Here is a 15,749-nt window from a genome sequence, read left to right as displayed (position 1 = left end):
TTGAGTATGAGCACGAGTTTACGTCTAGGAATACTTTTAAAAATGTTTTGGGATATTTTAAGGAGTTTGGTAAGCTTCGGGTCAATTTTAGAAGTCTAGGGGTAAAACGGTAATTTTTTGGTTTCCAGGGGCAAAATAGTCATTTTGCATCCGGGGTGAGATTTTGGTCCTAGCAGCGCCCTGAGCACATTTTATCATGTTTTTAAATGTTTATGCATCACGTTCATGAATTTTATGGAATTACGATAAATACATTGCATGCTTGGTTTAAAGGAAAAGTTACGTATATACATGTTTTTATTAAGTGATGATTATGATGCTATTTTGAAGGATGAGATTTGGTTGTGACTGACGATGTATATGTATACGATGATATGAGATATGATGAGCTGAGGCCCGGGCTCAGTGGATGGGTAATGCTGTTGCTGATGTCCCTCGCCACCGGGTACCACGGTTACATGTAGATGGATCCATCGATAGAGCTGATACGAAAGTCACAATTAATGAACTGAATTCAATTAAAAAGGAAATGTTTACGTATATGATGACATGAGTTGACATGCTTTAACACGTATATGTTGATACGATGATACATGCTATGATTATTATCATGTTTTGAAAGGATACGACACGTTTACGTATATGATGACATGAGATGACATGCTTTGACACGATATGATTTTACACAACACGTTTACGTTATGCTTTTAAGTTCATGAAAGATATGTTGAGTATGATATTTTTCACTGCTGTGTGCTATGTATATGTACTTGTTATTCCTGGTACAGGTGTGTTAAGTCTTTAGACTCACTAGGCGTGTGTGATGCAGGTGAGCTAAATGTTGAGGAGACTGGAGGTGCCGAACTCTGAGTAGGCAGACCTGGTGCGGTGATACAACCTGAGGACCACATGTTTTCCGCATTACGATTTATGCAATTGAGAGGAGATGAACATTTTCTTACGATGATGATTTTATGATTTTTACACGTTTACGTTTACGTATGGTTTTGGACGAGTTTGGTTATTTTAAACTACGCTATTTTTACTGTCAAATATTTAAGATCATTTTTAAATATTATTTCGAAAATGCGAGCTATATAAAAAAAAAAAATTTCCGCACTTTTAAAACTAGCATACGTTACATCAACACTCAAACTAATCTACACACATTATCATAAATTATTCAAAGCTCCAAAATGTTGTGCTCCTCATGTTACATATACGTATAAAATTTCTTTCTAGATGTATGAACAAGAAGTGTAACACCACGTTGGAACAAAAGATCAGAACAGAGCCACACAGAAACTGATATTTTTTAGGCACATACATTGCCAGAGAATGCTTCCACAAGCCTAGGATAGAGCTTGCTCAGCATAATCTTGAATCCAGTCGAGCTTCCTTTCCAATTTTCTTGTTCAGTTTCCCTGATCCTGAATGGATAACCTACTGGAGCTCCTTCCATATATGCCTTACAAGCCAATAAAATACTGTTGCCGCGTCGACGGAAGTGTTCTTCGACAAATCCCTCAAAATGCTGTTCGAAAATTCGACAGACTGAGTTCAAGATTCAAGAATTCATACACAAGGCTCTACACGATAGATTAATAATATACCTTAGGTGGCTTGCGTAGTATGTATAACATGGATGTGCAGCTGACAAGAAAAGCATTTTCATTATAGTTAAGGGAGTTTTTTTCGCCCTCGGCGTTCCCTATCTGAGAATCATACCCCGCCTCATTGAAATAAGGCTTTTCGTTGAGCACCAGGGCCTGGAGAGAGAGGAGGACTTGAAGTATTGTGGAGGATCCTGGATTCCAAGTTTCGGTATCCCATCCTTTCCATGTATTGAGAAGACTCAGACAAACTTTTCCTGATTCGTATAAGTTGGGATTGATCCGAAGTCCACCAGAGTTATAGCGCACCATCTGCATAAATATGGACTTTATTAGTAGTACAACTTCACTCAGATGTGCACAATTTAAAAGAACCACTTACGGGTGGTTCGTTGGGATATTGTGGAGGTAGGTGGACATCAAAAAAGAATAATCCATCATGATATGGTGACCCAGCAGTCCCAACAACTGCTGCTCTAAGCAAGTCTATTCTATCCTCATACACGCGTGCATAAACCGTTTCTGTCAAGAACATTGAAAAGCCATATTTCAATGTTTCTCGTATCTTGGATGATAGGACGACTGATTTTCCAAAAAAATGTAACATTAAAAATATATATTCAGATATGTAAATCCAACAATAATGTGGGACTTCTCACCTGGAAGATTTTTCTCTAGAATGTTCCATTCTTGGTGAACCTTCTTCAGCCAACCTCTTTTCATCTGTACGTCAGAACAAATAAAACTGAACCAGGAGTTGGACAAGAGAGCTGGTTTAATCAACTTAGATTTCTTTCTTTTACCTGGGAACACTGAAGGCCCGTCCCAGATGCATTGACAAAGTGGTGTTCCAAGCAACCACTTACAATATCAAACTGCTTAAAAACTATTGGATGCTTGCTGCAAGATGGTAATGTAGTAACATCACTTGATTCTTTACTTTCTTCTGAAGTGATTGTCTGATGTGTCGTCGAGTCATCTACCATCAGAAGTTGGCCACCGACATCCATAGATGTGCCTGATGCGCCTCTATATGCGCCAATTAATGCTGTACTTAAAGACTGAAATAGGCTTGAAGTAATACTAGTGCAAACACTAAGAGCAGCTTCAGAAAAGGAAATTGAGCCAGAGTCCTTTGAATTGTCGTGATCCAATCCTAGCACATCCTGGCAGGTATCTTTACTTTAGCACTTATAAATATCTGACAGAGCTATAGCACAGAGAACAGATCCAGTAAAAGTAATTTTTTAAAAAAATTTATGCATAATTTTTCTAAAACGACATATTTTTCCATCATGCCCCTCTCCTAAACTGCTGAATCCGTGCCTGTCAGAGATTATGAGGATCATCACAGGTCATCTTTGCCCAAGTGCCCGTGATCGATTCTTTTACAGTTTTCGTAAGGAGTAGCAGGTTATTTACCTTAACTGCAACATGTTTTACGTTCTTGAAAGTGTAAGATAGTACAAATTCATGGAACAAACATAAAGGGAGAGAGTATGTTGGTTCATCGGTCGTCTTTCACTTGAATAACCTCATTATGTTGCAGAACATTTTCACCGCTGTGCATAAGAGTAGAAGTCGTCCCTTCGCACTTATCAACCTGATAGATATCATATGGGGCAACCTGTTATGATGTTGAATATTGAATTAGTACTTAAAAAAAAGTACAAATATGAATTTTTGAATTTAATACTGAAGCTGCAGAATTTTAGCAACGAAGTGTGGAGAATGCATACCTTACTTATGGTACCTGTAGCCCATTTTACTTCAATCTCTCCATTTCTTAAAGCAATTATAATCCCGATGCGAGATAAGAAATTATTTCTGAGATATTCAGTCTGATCGCTGCCATTTTGAAGGTCAGAGTTTGCCAACGAACTGCAATCTGTGAAAACATCAACAAACCTGCCCTTCCCAAAAACTGCCTCACCTGGACTGTACGCATAACCTGGATGCTCGATCAATTCATAAGCACCCACAATCTCTTCCACCTGCATTTTGTCATCAAAATTTTCATTCACAGAGGACATGCACCATTTCACCTTTACCATTCGTTCTTCACAATCCACACATCTGACAATACCAATTTTTTTGTTTTCAGGAGGCTGCAAATCAACTGTTCTCTTTTCCAGCATAAATGAATCGGGCAAAAAATCATGGAGATCTAGAATATTGACTGGGCGTAGTGTACATGAATCACGTCCTAGTGATTGGCTGCCATCCTGCCACTGTACATCAACCATAGTCTTTGTCTTCACGATAACAGCAGTCTTAGTCTCGCTTGGTGTTTTAGATTTCTTACTTCCTTCAACCAGCTGAGACGTGTATAAGCTTGGCAAACTCTGCTCATTTGGAAGAACACACCAATCACCAAGTTTCCAATTTCCATAGGGGAAACATGGGAAAAAGGATAAATCTTTTGAATTTTGTAAACGAGGCGGAGCGGGACATTTCTCACCGTTGATGCCAACGCAACCAAGCCAATCAACGTACACAAGTCCAGCATCAACTTTGCAGATGGTTCCCAGATCTCGTTTACCCCTTCTATCACCGCACAACCAATTAGTTGACTTAGATAGAGAAGACTCAACCTGAACTCTTTGTCCGGGATAGAAAGGATACTGGGGATCTTCAACTAAATCTGGAGATAAGGAAATAATATTCTCTGGGCCGTTGGCGGATAATTGGCTCTTTCTACCATCGTCAAATAAGACAGTCACAATGTCGACTATCTTTCCGACTTTGCCGAGCCACATTCCATGAACCACAAAGTCGTTAACTGAAATGGGGCGTATTTTCTGGAGTTTTTCAGAACTGATATTATGAATTGCTTCCACAAATGCTCTCCAAGTCCACGATCATGTCCATATCGATGACCTTTCCTATTTGTCCTCACGGGTCAGATACCATGCAAACTATGTCCCCGTGCAGGTATCGGGGCTCAAACAACAGATAATCGTCAATCTTTTCTATGGTTTCCTCAAGACTAGAAAATATAGAACGGGCCTGCCCTCCATATAAGGATTCAAGGTCGTCCTGATTATCAGAACTGCTAGTTTCGCTGTAGCTATCAAAATCATGGAGTAGAGAATCCATGGTACTGTTTCTTGATAGACAGATGCTGCAGTCCACAAAGATAATATCAACTATAGACAGATTCTCGCAGGTTACCTCGGCTCTACGGTTTATCTCTGCTTGTAATCCATCAAATTTTAATTTCTCCAGAGATGGAGATGAAATGCCAAAGGAGATTTGCCCCCGAAGGGAATCAAAGGAAGTCTTTTCAAAACTCTGGTTCCCAACGGAGATTGTACAAAAAAGTATCACAAAGTTCCACCAACAGATACAGTCAAATAAACAAAAGAAATCCAAATTCAGCAATCAAAACAATTGGAGTTCAATCTCATGAGTACTGGAAATTTCTTATTGCCCTCCTCAACTATTGCTGCAAACTGGCACGGCCTAGCTGTGGGAACTTCAAATTAACCAAAGGAGTTTACGCTGAACTATTGTAAGAGAATATATACAGTTGAATGCCTTGAAAGAAAGTTTTTCTTTCTGAAGCCAAGAAAGAAATGCCAGAGGAGATTTTCCCGAGTGTACCCAATTTTCAGTAAGCTCCACTCTACGCCAAAGAAGTGAGATTTGCCTCTCAAACAAGAAAATTGAAAGCTCATGTTACATCAATTAAGAAATGGACAACAGCAGAAATCTGCTTTTATTGTCTGCAGTAAGACACTGGATATCTTGGCTTGTTGAGTAAACATTCTTGTCAACCACTATGTTTCGCATGGCGAGCTAAGCATAACATGAAACCTGCATGTGCACCACATAATAAAGTAGATAATGTAAGCAAAGAACCACTCTATGCACTTTCAATCTACAGAATTTCCGCTTTGTTCTCCATAAACAAGCATTTAAGTACTAAAGCTATTATAAGATAAATCCACGAATAACAGGTAAAACAAAATTGGCATAACTAAAATCTCTACAAATGGAAATGATAAGCATCACAGCAATGAATTCACTGGAAAGATGATGAGGGACTACTTTGAAATTCTCTATATTATTCTGATCGAGTATAGAAACGAAAGATCCATCATTTCAAACGAAACCAATACAATTGACATAAATAAAAAGTTTCACGACCATCTATCAAAAGGGTATTATAATTCAAATAAAATCCTTGACAACTTTCATTATCTTGTCTATATATTGAATAATACTCAAAAACAACACATGCATCCGCATTTTAATGATGAATAGAAGAACATCAGGATCTTCACGTTCAATCCTAGACGAAAATCCTCATGGAAAATATGAAAAGAAATGACATTCCAAAGAAAATAACAACAAAAGATTTAAATACTAATCATAAGAAAGAAAATAAAACTAAATCTCAATATGATCAAAAAAGCTTACCCGTTCACAATTTTACTGAAGGAAGCAATTGAACCCGAAAGAAGAACGCTACCAAATGTAGCCAGACAATACTAAATCAGAAACCTCCTCCTCCAAAAGCTGTCAGAATCCAAGAAAATGGAACACTGGCCACCTACCAAGTAGTTCTGACTTCCCTCCCAACTTAGTAAACACAGCATTTTTTTTTTTTTTGCAATAAAATAGTATAATATAGTAAATAATATATCTTAAATTCTAAATATTTTAAATGTGTATATAAATAACAAAATTATATATATAAGAAATAATTAAATTATAAAAAGAATGTGAACCGGTTTTTAACCGGTGCATGATCAGTCCGACCGATTATTGACTTTTTTAACCGGAAAAATGGTTTATGGGTGTCGTCCAGTCCGGACCTGTGACCGGTTTCCAGTCGAACCGGTCTCATCGGCTGGTCCCGTCTAGTTCTAAAAACAACTCTATTAGGGAGGATTCGCCATCCCTCACTTAACGAAAAAAGTTACAAAATTTGCTGACATAATTTTTTTCTAACCAACGTTATGCAATCTAAAATTTTCAATGTTTGATGTACCACTTACAGAAAGTTATGTTATAATTAAAATCTTTATTCGTATCAAATTGTTTTCTCTTGTTGGGAAGCCACCGACCTGCACTATAATGGAGAAGAAGAAGTTTCAAACGTGTTGGGCATGAGTCGATGGACTGTGTGAAATTTGAGCTCAAAGTTCAAGTTTAAATCTCACAAAAAATATTTTTCATTTGAGTCTGTCTTCAGTCTTCTTGTAGATTACAAGGTGTGTGTGATATTTGTAGACTACTGCACATATCCGACGTATACCTAGTGGAAAAAAATGAAAAAGAAGATTTGAACGTGATTGTTTACATAGAATAAATCATAGTATGAAGCACTATCCTAGTTGGAAATACTACGTATATTAGCAAGTGCATATAGTTTACAACTGAAAATGACATACATAGGTCTTGATGTTACATTTTGATGGAATAAAAACACTGTTTTCCACTTTGTGGCCCTATTTGATTGTCATCTTATTTAGTGGATTACAAAGGAGATTCAACAGTAACCTTTCTAGGATTTCTATCGGCTGTTTTTTTGGCAAAGTGAATTATCACAGCATAAACTTGGGATCCGCTTGCTTTTCAACTGAGCACTTTCTTTATCCATTTCTGAACCATCCAAATATTTGGGATATATATATATTGTCCCACTTGGAACAATAACTACTCCGACCCACTATGCAAAGACGGTGGCAAACCTAAGAATTTCAGCTGTTTTTATGTATAAAATTGTAAATATGTGGCACTGAAAAGGCAGCACTTGAGTCCACCTTGTTGGAACTGCATGAGAGAATATTTAGGTATGTTTTTTTAAAGTAAATGAGACTATATTTTTGGTGCGGTCTCAAGTTTTTTCAACACTGGTCTCTAGTTTTTTTAAAGTAATGGAAACAGTAAAGATGCCAATCATGAAGAGCAGGAAAACCATACTACCCCACTATTAAAATGGTTTTCTTGTTTGATTCTTCTATACTGTGATATATGATGGATATATCAGATATTTTGTTTAACAATCTGTATTCTAAAATGATAAAATTTATATGAAACAAACAAAGCATATCGCATAACTTTGGAGATGATTCCCTTTGATGCAGTGACATGCTCATCTTTTCGACCCTTTCTTTTTTTGTTGGCTGATGGCAAAGATGGTGGACCATTAGGGGAGGCCTTTTTTTTTTTAAATGAACATGATGTATTGATGCTTGTAACACATCAATGGCCAAAATCAAATTTAAATGTTCTTGACTCGATTCATTTGTTTTTATTCCAGGGAAAATATCAACAATGCACAGGCCAATACACAACCTAAAAAGGTCCATTTTTTTTAAGGCTGCTTTATGTAATGGAGAAAAAAAGACACGGATGTTAAGAGTGGAGAAACTATTAATATGACACGGAATTCCATGACAGCATCACGAAGTTTGAAAAAAGGCTCCTCAAAATGCTTCAAAAAAGTTATTTGCACGTATTCTTGGCTCTGTAGAAGCGAGATGGTGCTCCGTTCATTTGCAAAACGAGTAAAATTACATACGGGAGTCCAAAATTGGAGAGAATGAGATAATGGCAAACATCACATTGATTTGAAAATTTGTTCATTTGAAAGGATTACATCATACCATGGGAGGCACTTGAAAGTTTCAACATTAAAGAATAAAAAAATATTCCCTAATTATTCAGCTAACATAAATGGAGATGAGACGAAATCTCCAAAAATGGGTATTGTGCACTTCATAGTGTCACAACTCTCGACCTTACTAATTAATATTTAAGTGGAGAGAGAGAGAGAGAGAGAGAGAGAGAGAGAGAGAGAGAGAGAGAGAGAGAGAGAGAGAGAGAGAGAGACCAAATTTCTCATTAGAAAAACCAACACAGGTGCCTGGACACCGTCCGTTACTTTTCAGTGCAGATGTAGATTTGGATGTTTAGATGAGGAACAGTTGTTTCCACTTGCCAGATATCGCATCCATAGCTGCTTGCAAGAAGTTCGTCTGGAGAGTAAAAAATTACATGTTTATTGGTGAAGGTAAAAAATTAATAATGAATTGCCTGTGATAAATAATCGAACAATAAAGAGCCATGAGAATTCCCGAGCACGGCCTAGAAAATAAAGTGATTTGAAAAAGAATGCAAGTCGGGCATTCTCTAGTCATCAGAGGTGCTAGCGCAATAAGGCCGCATAAGTTCTGACACTTGAGCTAAAATACTTAATCAGAGGAACGCTCAAGACATGCCTCGAGCCTTAAGGCGCACCATGGACCAGCTTTAGGACAAAGGCAATGCGCCCAGAAGAAGAGTGTGCTTTGACTCGCCCCTAGTGAAAGAACTGTGGCTTAAGCCTATACACACGGCTTATGGATTTGTAATAAATATGAGACATCATACTTAATTGGAAGTTTTTTGGTCTTTAAGACTAAAAAAATTACCAAAATTTAAATCGAAACCTCTAGGAATAAGAAAAAATGATGAGAAAGTAAAAGGTGTTCTACCGAGTAATAGGTAGAGACCCTACCATGTAAACTTCGAGTTTCTAAATAGCTTCGATCGCCAACTTCCGCAGCTTCTGTTTCTTTTCTGTCTTTAAGGGTATTACTTTTCCTGGCTTCTCGATTCCTTGTATATCTGTTATCCTTAACTTGGTCAACTCCTGAAATTTTCCAAGGAAAAAAGGTCGGAGATTTTTACCAACAGAAATCAACTACAAGTATCCAAGCACTGCATTTAACAAAAATCCCGATAAAAGTAGTTAGGAAACATAAACCAATCAAGATTTAGCTTAAGAATCTATCTAATATAAATCCTAATCCCAAGTACCTGTCGATGACCTTTGGTTCTCCTATAATTTTTCCTTCTCTTTTTCTTGAATATAATCACTTTTGCATCTAATGCCTGCATGATAAAAGAAACATTAGAAATTAAACTTCTAGAATAAAAATCCAAGATGAAGTAAAAATTATGAGTAGTTAGATATCGGAAGCAGCAGCTAAGGAGTAAATATAATCTAGAATTTCTTACATGCTCCTCGACAACAGCATGAACCGCTGCATCAGGCAAAACCGGCCGGCCAATAATCGTCTTGACACTTTGAGCCTAACATAAGAACCTTATTGAGAATCAACTGCAAGAACATGGTAATAAAAGAACAAAAATTAATTCAACTGAAACTACAACTACTTCAAGCAATTAATTAGTGCCGATCACTTAATATCTAGATGAACGAAGTCAAACCGAGGTCCTGAATTGGATATATTTTCCAGTAGAAAAATATAGATCATCACTAACATCAGCACAAAAGGCAAGGAAAAGCATTACGGATCTCCAAACGAAACAACTTGAAAAATGAGTAGAAATTTTGATATTTTGATCAACATAAAATAAAAGTAATTTTGAAATTTCGTCATTTTAGTTTAAAATCATTTGAAACAATGGTTAACCATATAGAAATGTCGAAACTTGTTATATTGAGGGAACAGATAAACATCATTTTTTTTCTAATTATATCATTAGCATAGTGGTAAAATATAGAAATCAAGAACGAATGCAATATTTACAAGATATCATTTTCAATCCGATGCAAGTCCAGAATTTGTGCACAAAATTTAAATCCAAGATAATAAATAGAGTTTTTTTTCTGTGAATAGCCAGCCTGCAAGGATATGAGCACCATATTGTAGTTTTGCATAATGTAGTTCAACCAAGAAGTGGCAAACACGTTGATGCATGAAAAAGATTTCACCAATTCACCTAATAACGAGGTTGTTGTGAGGTATAATGCAGTTAACACCTTATCAGACAAAGTTGTAACTTAATGCTGACAGAGGCTTCAAAGACCAGGGAACATAGGCTCAGACCAAATCATGTTGGGCATGTTGACCTAATAACAGCCATGCCGTCCGCTCTCATATACCTTAGAATTCAGTATTTGAAAAACTCGACCTTGCAAGTAATGGGACAATCATAACCTTATCCTTTGACATTATAGCAGGTAGATCAACAACAATTCCGGCATATTTGTTGATAATACTCTGTACAGCACCACAAGCTTTCAAAATACAACACAAACCTTGTCATTGACATCACAGAACTTCAACCTCTCTGTGAAAATGCTATCCCCGTTGCTCACTTTAAACTGATGCGAGCCAATCTAAAATATTAGATATCAAATGGGATTAATGGGAATAAAGATCTTGAAAAAAATAGGGATTGATTGGGCAAAAAAAAATGGTCAAGGTACTGTACACAAATATCCATAACAGAAACGCTTAATTCAACACAGTTGTCAATAAACACAACATTTTCATGAAAAGATACAGAGCTTCATCAAGTTCCCAACTTTCAAAAGAAAACCAAGAGAAAAATATGAATGAACCTGAACAATGGCGAATATGGGTTCGTAAGGTTTGAAAACCAGGTCAGATTCCTGGAGCGGGCCCATGACTTTGTACCCAATTTCATCAGCTTCTCGTTCTTTATCCTCAGGCGATAAAAAAGCTTCCTCATCCCCAATTTCAGTTTCCTCTGCTTCATCGTTACTCTCATCAGTGTCCTCGTCATCATCCGTGGGCGTGGATGAGAAATGCCGCGAAAGCAGATAGCAGTGTGGAGAGGCAGAAAAATCTTCGCAAATGCGATTGATAGGATTGGAGTTCTGGGTTTGGTGGAGGAAATAGATTGAGGCAGGGAAACGGGTATGGGAAAGTGGAGTCAGGGTTTTAGATGACTGGAAATAACGGGTCAAGAATCGAAGGCAACGTCGATTTGCCATTGTTGTCACTTCCCCCGGAGTTCTGTCGCAGGGTTTTGTGCAATCTAGGTTTTAGTTTTCACTTGAAATCGCACTTTGTATTTGCGCTTCTTCATGCTTCTCCCCAAGAAAACCAGCATTGGACCATGTATGATGCATTCCGACAAAAACCCATTAATATTTCAATTGAGCTGTTTTATAAAAAGATTACTTAATTTGAGCTAAAGCTCAGTTTATATAATTTTGAAAGTCTGGCGTAAATATTTAGATTGCCTCCAACTGTTTATGTTGACCAGCCAATTCTTGTTTTCGTAATTCGTGATTTTCACAGTCTTTGAAATTTTGTTCATTAGTTCTAGTCTAGAATCTCCAAGCTTCTAATTTTCAGTTTGTTTAATTTATATATACATCAGATCAGAATAAAAAAATATGGATGCATGCAACAAAAAAAATAGAAATGGCAACAAATGGAAATACAACTCTCAAAATTCCGAGTCAAAAATTTCGCTCCATGCTGGTATCCTTTATCGCACTTACGCTCTTCCGGTGGCGCTTAGACTTCCTATCTTTCCCACGCCCACTGGAAGCCTTCTTCACTGGAAAGCTTGCTAAAATCTCTGGGGAGGAGGTGTCCTTCATGTTTTCAATGGTTGTGGAAGGTAGCGGCGGAGGATGACCGTGAGCAGGAGCATCGGGAGGCGGCGGGGGAGCCCAGTGCTCAAGCAAGTCTCTATGATATCCCTGAAACAATAAACCAGCCAAAAGGTTGCGCCTGAGATCTATCTTTAGACATCGGTATACACTTAATAACCCGCTTGATCTTGATCCAATGAAGCTAAGCTTATTTTTCTCTTCATGAAACTCTACTGAAGCAAACAATACAATAAACCTAGAAGCTTTTTGGAAGTTATTTGTGGGATGTATAACACCTATTACCTGAATTACAAAGTTGCGTCTCTCGCAGTCCAGGAACATATCGATCCTATAATTAGTCTTCAACCAGATCTTATCCCTTACAGTGGCAAAACTAATCTGATCTCTGGGAGTAAATCTGTCCACCTCATTAAACCAGAGGCAAGTGAAGAGGTTGGAGATTGGAACGTGCTCCCGAACTATGACACATCCTTCAGGGACATCTGACCACAGCCAAACGATTCATGTTCATGAAACATGTACTGACCAGGACGAGTACTGCTTAAAAAATAATGCAACTATAGGGAATTAAATTGGTTAATCGGATAGTCCTACCACTAGTTATTGGGAATTTATGGGCGGAGAATGGGGTTAAGCCCTCCTTTTTATAAAACTCGATTTGGAAATCAATGGAAGCATTTTCATACTTCCCTGCAGCCTTGTTAGCTTCTGCTTCTACGAAAACATCAAAACGCCTATAATGCCTCGATATGGCAAAGCTAGCATTTTTCCTCCACAAAAACCTGGAATATTAGTAAAATAAATTTCAGTTCCAAATAAATAAACTACAGAAAAGGGATGGTGTTTCCACCCTCACCTAAGCAGGCGAGTATTGGTTACGTATACCAGTACCTTTCAAGAATTTGATATGGATCAACGACTAGTTCCAGTTTTGCATCAACCCATAGTGAATACCGGGCATTTGGGAAAAGTCGATGGAGAAGCAATTTTGGGATCTGCGGTAGCGAAGTGAGTCTCGGTTAAAAATAAGAGAAATCAACATGCAAAAACTACCTTTCCATTACGTCTTGGATCAGAATATGGTAAATTGTGCACCAATAGAATTCTCCACAGCCCAATTTTCTTGTCACTGCGAAGTTCACTAGAATTTTTTAGAAAAGCCTCTGTTTCTTCATCCACAAAAATATGAAAACAGGAATTTCGCCTGGTATATTCACTAATATTTTTTGGTTGTCGAATTATATCGAAGGCCCCTGATCAAGAAATAATTCCTTCATCAATTAACCAAATACTCTCACTTAAAAGGAAACAATACATAGGTAAGTAGGTACCAAATATTGCTGATGCAACAACCACCCCTTGGCAAGTTTCCATCTCAAGAAGGTCCGAATCAGCAACGTCAAAACCTGTCTGATGGCCAGGCTTCACTCCTCTGACAAACCTAAGACACATGCACCAAGCATCAGAGTTCGGGTAAGTTGAATGATGCAAAGAAAATAATTACACAAAAGTATTCGAGAAAACTGTTTCAGCCGATAACTATCATACCCGCAGTGCACATTCATGGACTCCTTTACATCGAACGAATCACTTCTCTGTCTCAATGAAGGATACCCACCGAACTCAGAACCTCCAAATTCAGTTTTAGTTAAGTCGTCTTCTCGCACGTAAGTCAAATTTTTAAGCACCGGAGAGAAGGATGGCGCATTTGGCATGAGTGCAATAACATCTTCCATAGGAAGGTAGCAAACTGGGCATGCTGAAAAAGCAAACAGCAAGAAAATGCGCCAAAAAGGAAAACTTCAGTCATAACATGAACTAGTAAAAAATCATGCACATCCTGGTTACTAGTATTTTTGTACAGGAAAAAAAGAGAAAGCCCACAAAGCACAATGTTCTAACTCACGACGGGGTCCAGTCCTCTTTTTGTCCGCTGGTGGTGGAGGTAATGTAAAAATCTCACATGGATTCCCAGGAGGAAGAGTATACCCAAGAAAATTTGGAGGTGCTGAAGGTGGAGGGTCTACATTTGCAATTTTCTCCATCTCCTTGAGTTTCGAAGAGAAAGTTACGTTCGTATTATCCTCCTCGAATATTGGCCTGGATCGAACATCAGTTTTCAGAATAATGGTTTCTCGAGTAACTTCACCTGAAAGCAACCACAAAGTTCAAAAATTAACTTCTCATAATAAACAGCCGGGCGTTGATCACATAATATAGGGAAGTTGCTGAGCTCATTGGGAAGTCCTGGTTTAACGATTAGTTTTTTTATCTCTCGCCACAAGGCTGCTAAACATTGTTTGAATGCAGTGTTAGAACTTTAAAATCTTGGTTATACGCCTCATCATATATATAATCAATCCCCTATTACATCACCTTAATAAATGAAATCACTATGAGTAATGGTAAGCTAATGCCCAATTTAAACAAAATAAAAACTAGAGCAGAAATTTATCAACAAAGTTATCAAATATTAAGCAAACCAACCTTTGCCAACATACAACACCCATACGAAAACCACCGCGGAAACAATAGACAATAGCAGCATTCCAATCTTGTTTCGAGGGGCAAATTTGCAGATCCATTGGAACAATTTATCCTTTTCCTTGAACATCTTGGCGGGCTTTCTTGATGATACAAGAGGTGTAGTTTGAATAGGCAATGACAACAAACTGTTCTAAATTTGCTACTGCTGCAATGATCCATTACTTCCTGAAGATCGAAGATCCAATGACCCTGTAGTCATTGTTGTCCCCTAGATACAGAAACTTCACCACTCATTTCCCTAATCCCACTTCCAAATTCAGGCAATGTATGTACATATAAAAACTATCCCCAAATTTTGAATCTTTATCCCTTTACCGCTATATGAATCCACTAATACCAATCCAAAAATGGGAAAAAACATAAATAATGATTATAACAGTCCGTATTCAACAAAGTACCGGTGACAATATAACTTGATGAGAAATTATACATTACTTAGCAGATAATTACATGGCCCAGAGATTGTGTGTTGCCGGAGATTGAATCCTATATTGGTTGAAATCTATCAATCACAGGAGTATCTCTCTAATCCGGGAATGTTAGTGGTTCGATTCTTCCTAGATTGCATCAACTAATGCTGATGCAATAAATTAGTGGGAAAATAATACAGGCTAACGTGCGCATGCTTAAATAATTAATATCGTATCAGTTTGACGATTAAATTGCTAATCAAATTATTATCCAGTGAGTTGGGAACGGACGTGCTACACAGCCGGTGGCGCATAGACTATTTTTTTGTTTTGTCTTAAATGTTTAATTTATTTATTTATTTTTATATTTTTTTAACAATATCTTTATATCGAATTTAAACTCGAAATTCATGATTATTTTTTTGATTTTTCTTTGATATAATTCTTCTTCGTACAGTACAGTTCTATACAAAATAAGGATGAGACCGAGTAAGTCTCTTGTGAAACGGTCTCACGAATCTTTATATGTGAGATGGGTCAACCCTACTGATATTCACAATAAAAAATAATGCTCTTAGCATAAAAAGTAATACTTTTTTCATGGATGACCCAAATAAGATATCTGTCTCACACAAGTTTTTGCCAAATTGTTTCGACGTTCTATTAATGCGGAATCATTTAGATCAGTCCATTTTGTAAAAATTGAGACGGTGAACGATTGTCCAACACCTAAATGACGCCTGAAGAATGATTGCGAGTAAATAATGGATACTTTGTTGG

At 37.4% G+C, this 15,749-nt stretch overlaps 1 protein-coding gene, 1 long non-coding RNA gene and 2 pseudogenes across 3 annotated transcripts; 1 reads left to right on the top strand and 3 right to left on the bottom strand.

Moving 5' to 3' along the window:
• Positions 1-1,143: 1,143 nt before the first annotated feature.
• LOC142555894 (putative ubiquitin-conjugating enzyme E2 24) lies at positions 1,144-6,849 on the bottom strand (annotated as a pseudogene).
• Positions 6,850-7,820: 971 nt separating this feature from the next.
• On the top strand, positions 7,821-9,230 carry LOC142555895 (uncharacterized). The gene is made up of 3 exons (XR_012822467.1): positions 7,821-8,386; positions 8,437-8,603; positions 9,095-9,230. It is a non-coding gene; the product is annotated as an uncharacterized LOC142555895 (long non-coding RNA).
• On the bottom strand, positions 9,127-11,518 carry LOC142555893 (large ribosomal subunit protein bL21m-like; annotated as a pseudogene).
• Positions 11,519-11,708: 190 nt separating this feature from the next.
• On the bottom strand, positions 11,709-15,160 carry LOC142555892 (putative hexosyltransferase MUCI70). 2 transcript variants are annotated; one of them, XM_075667025.1, is made up of 10 exons: positions 14,995-15,160; positions 14,500-14,767; positions 13,919-14,161; positions 13,561-13,771; positions 13,344-13,453; positions 13,066-13,265; positions 12,904-13,007; positions 12,607-12,794; positions 12,295-12,494; positions 11,709-12,099 (listed from the first exon to the last, which is right to left on the bottom strand). In XM_075667025.1, the coding sequence occupies exons 2-10, from the start codon at positions 14,624-14,626 to the stop codon at positions 11,854-11,856; spliced, it is 1,629 nt and encodes a 542-aa protein (XP_075523140.1). In that variant the 5' UTR covers positions 14,627-14,767; positions 14,995-15,160; the 3' UTR covers positions 11,709-11,853. The 2 variants fall into 2 exon arrangements, with proteins under 2 accessions (XP_075523140.1, XP_075523141.1); XM_075667026.1 differs by having other exon boundaries at positions 15,010-15,159.
• Positions 15,161-15,749: the final 589 nt, after the last annotated feature.

This window comes from Primulina tabacum, chromosome 9 (genome assembly GCF_025594145.1).
Source record: "Primulina tabacum isolate GXHZ01 chromosome 9, ASM2559414v2, whole genome shotgun sequence".
NCBI lineage: Eukaryota > Viridiplantae > Streptophyta > Magnoliopsida > Lamiales > Gesneriaceae > Primulina > Primulina tabacum.
This window is presented reverse-complemented; position numbering and strand designations above follow the sequence as displayed.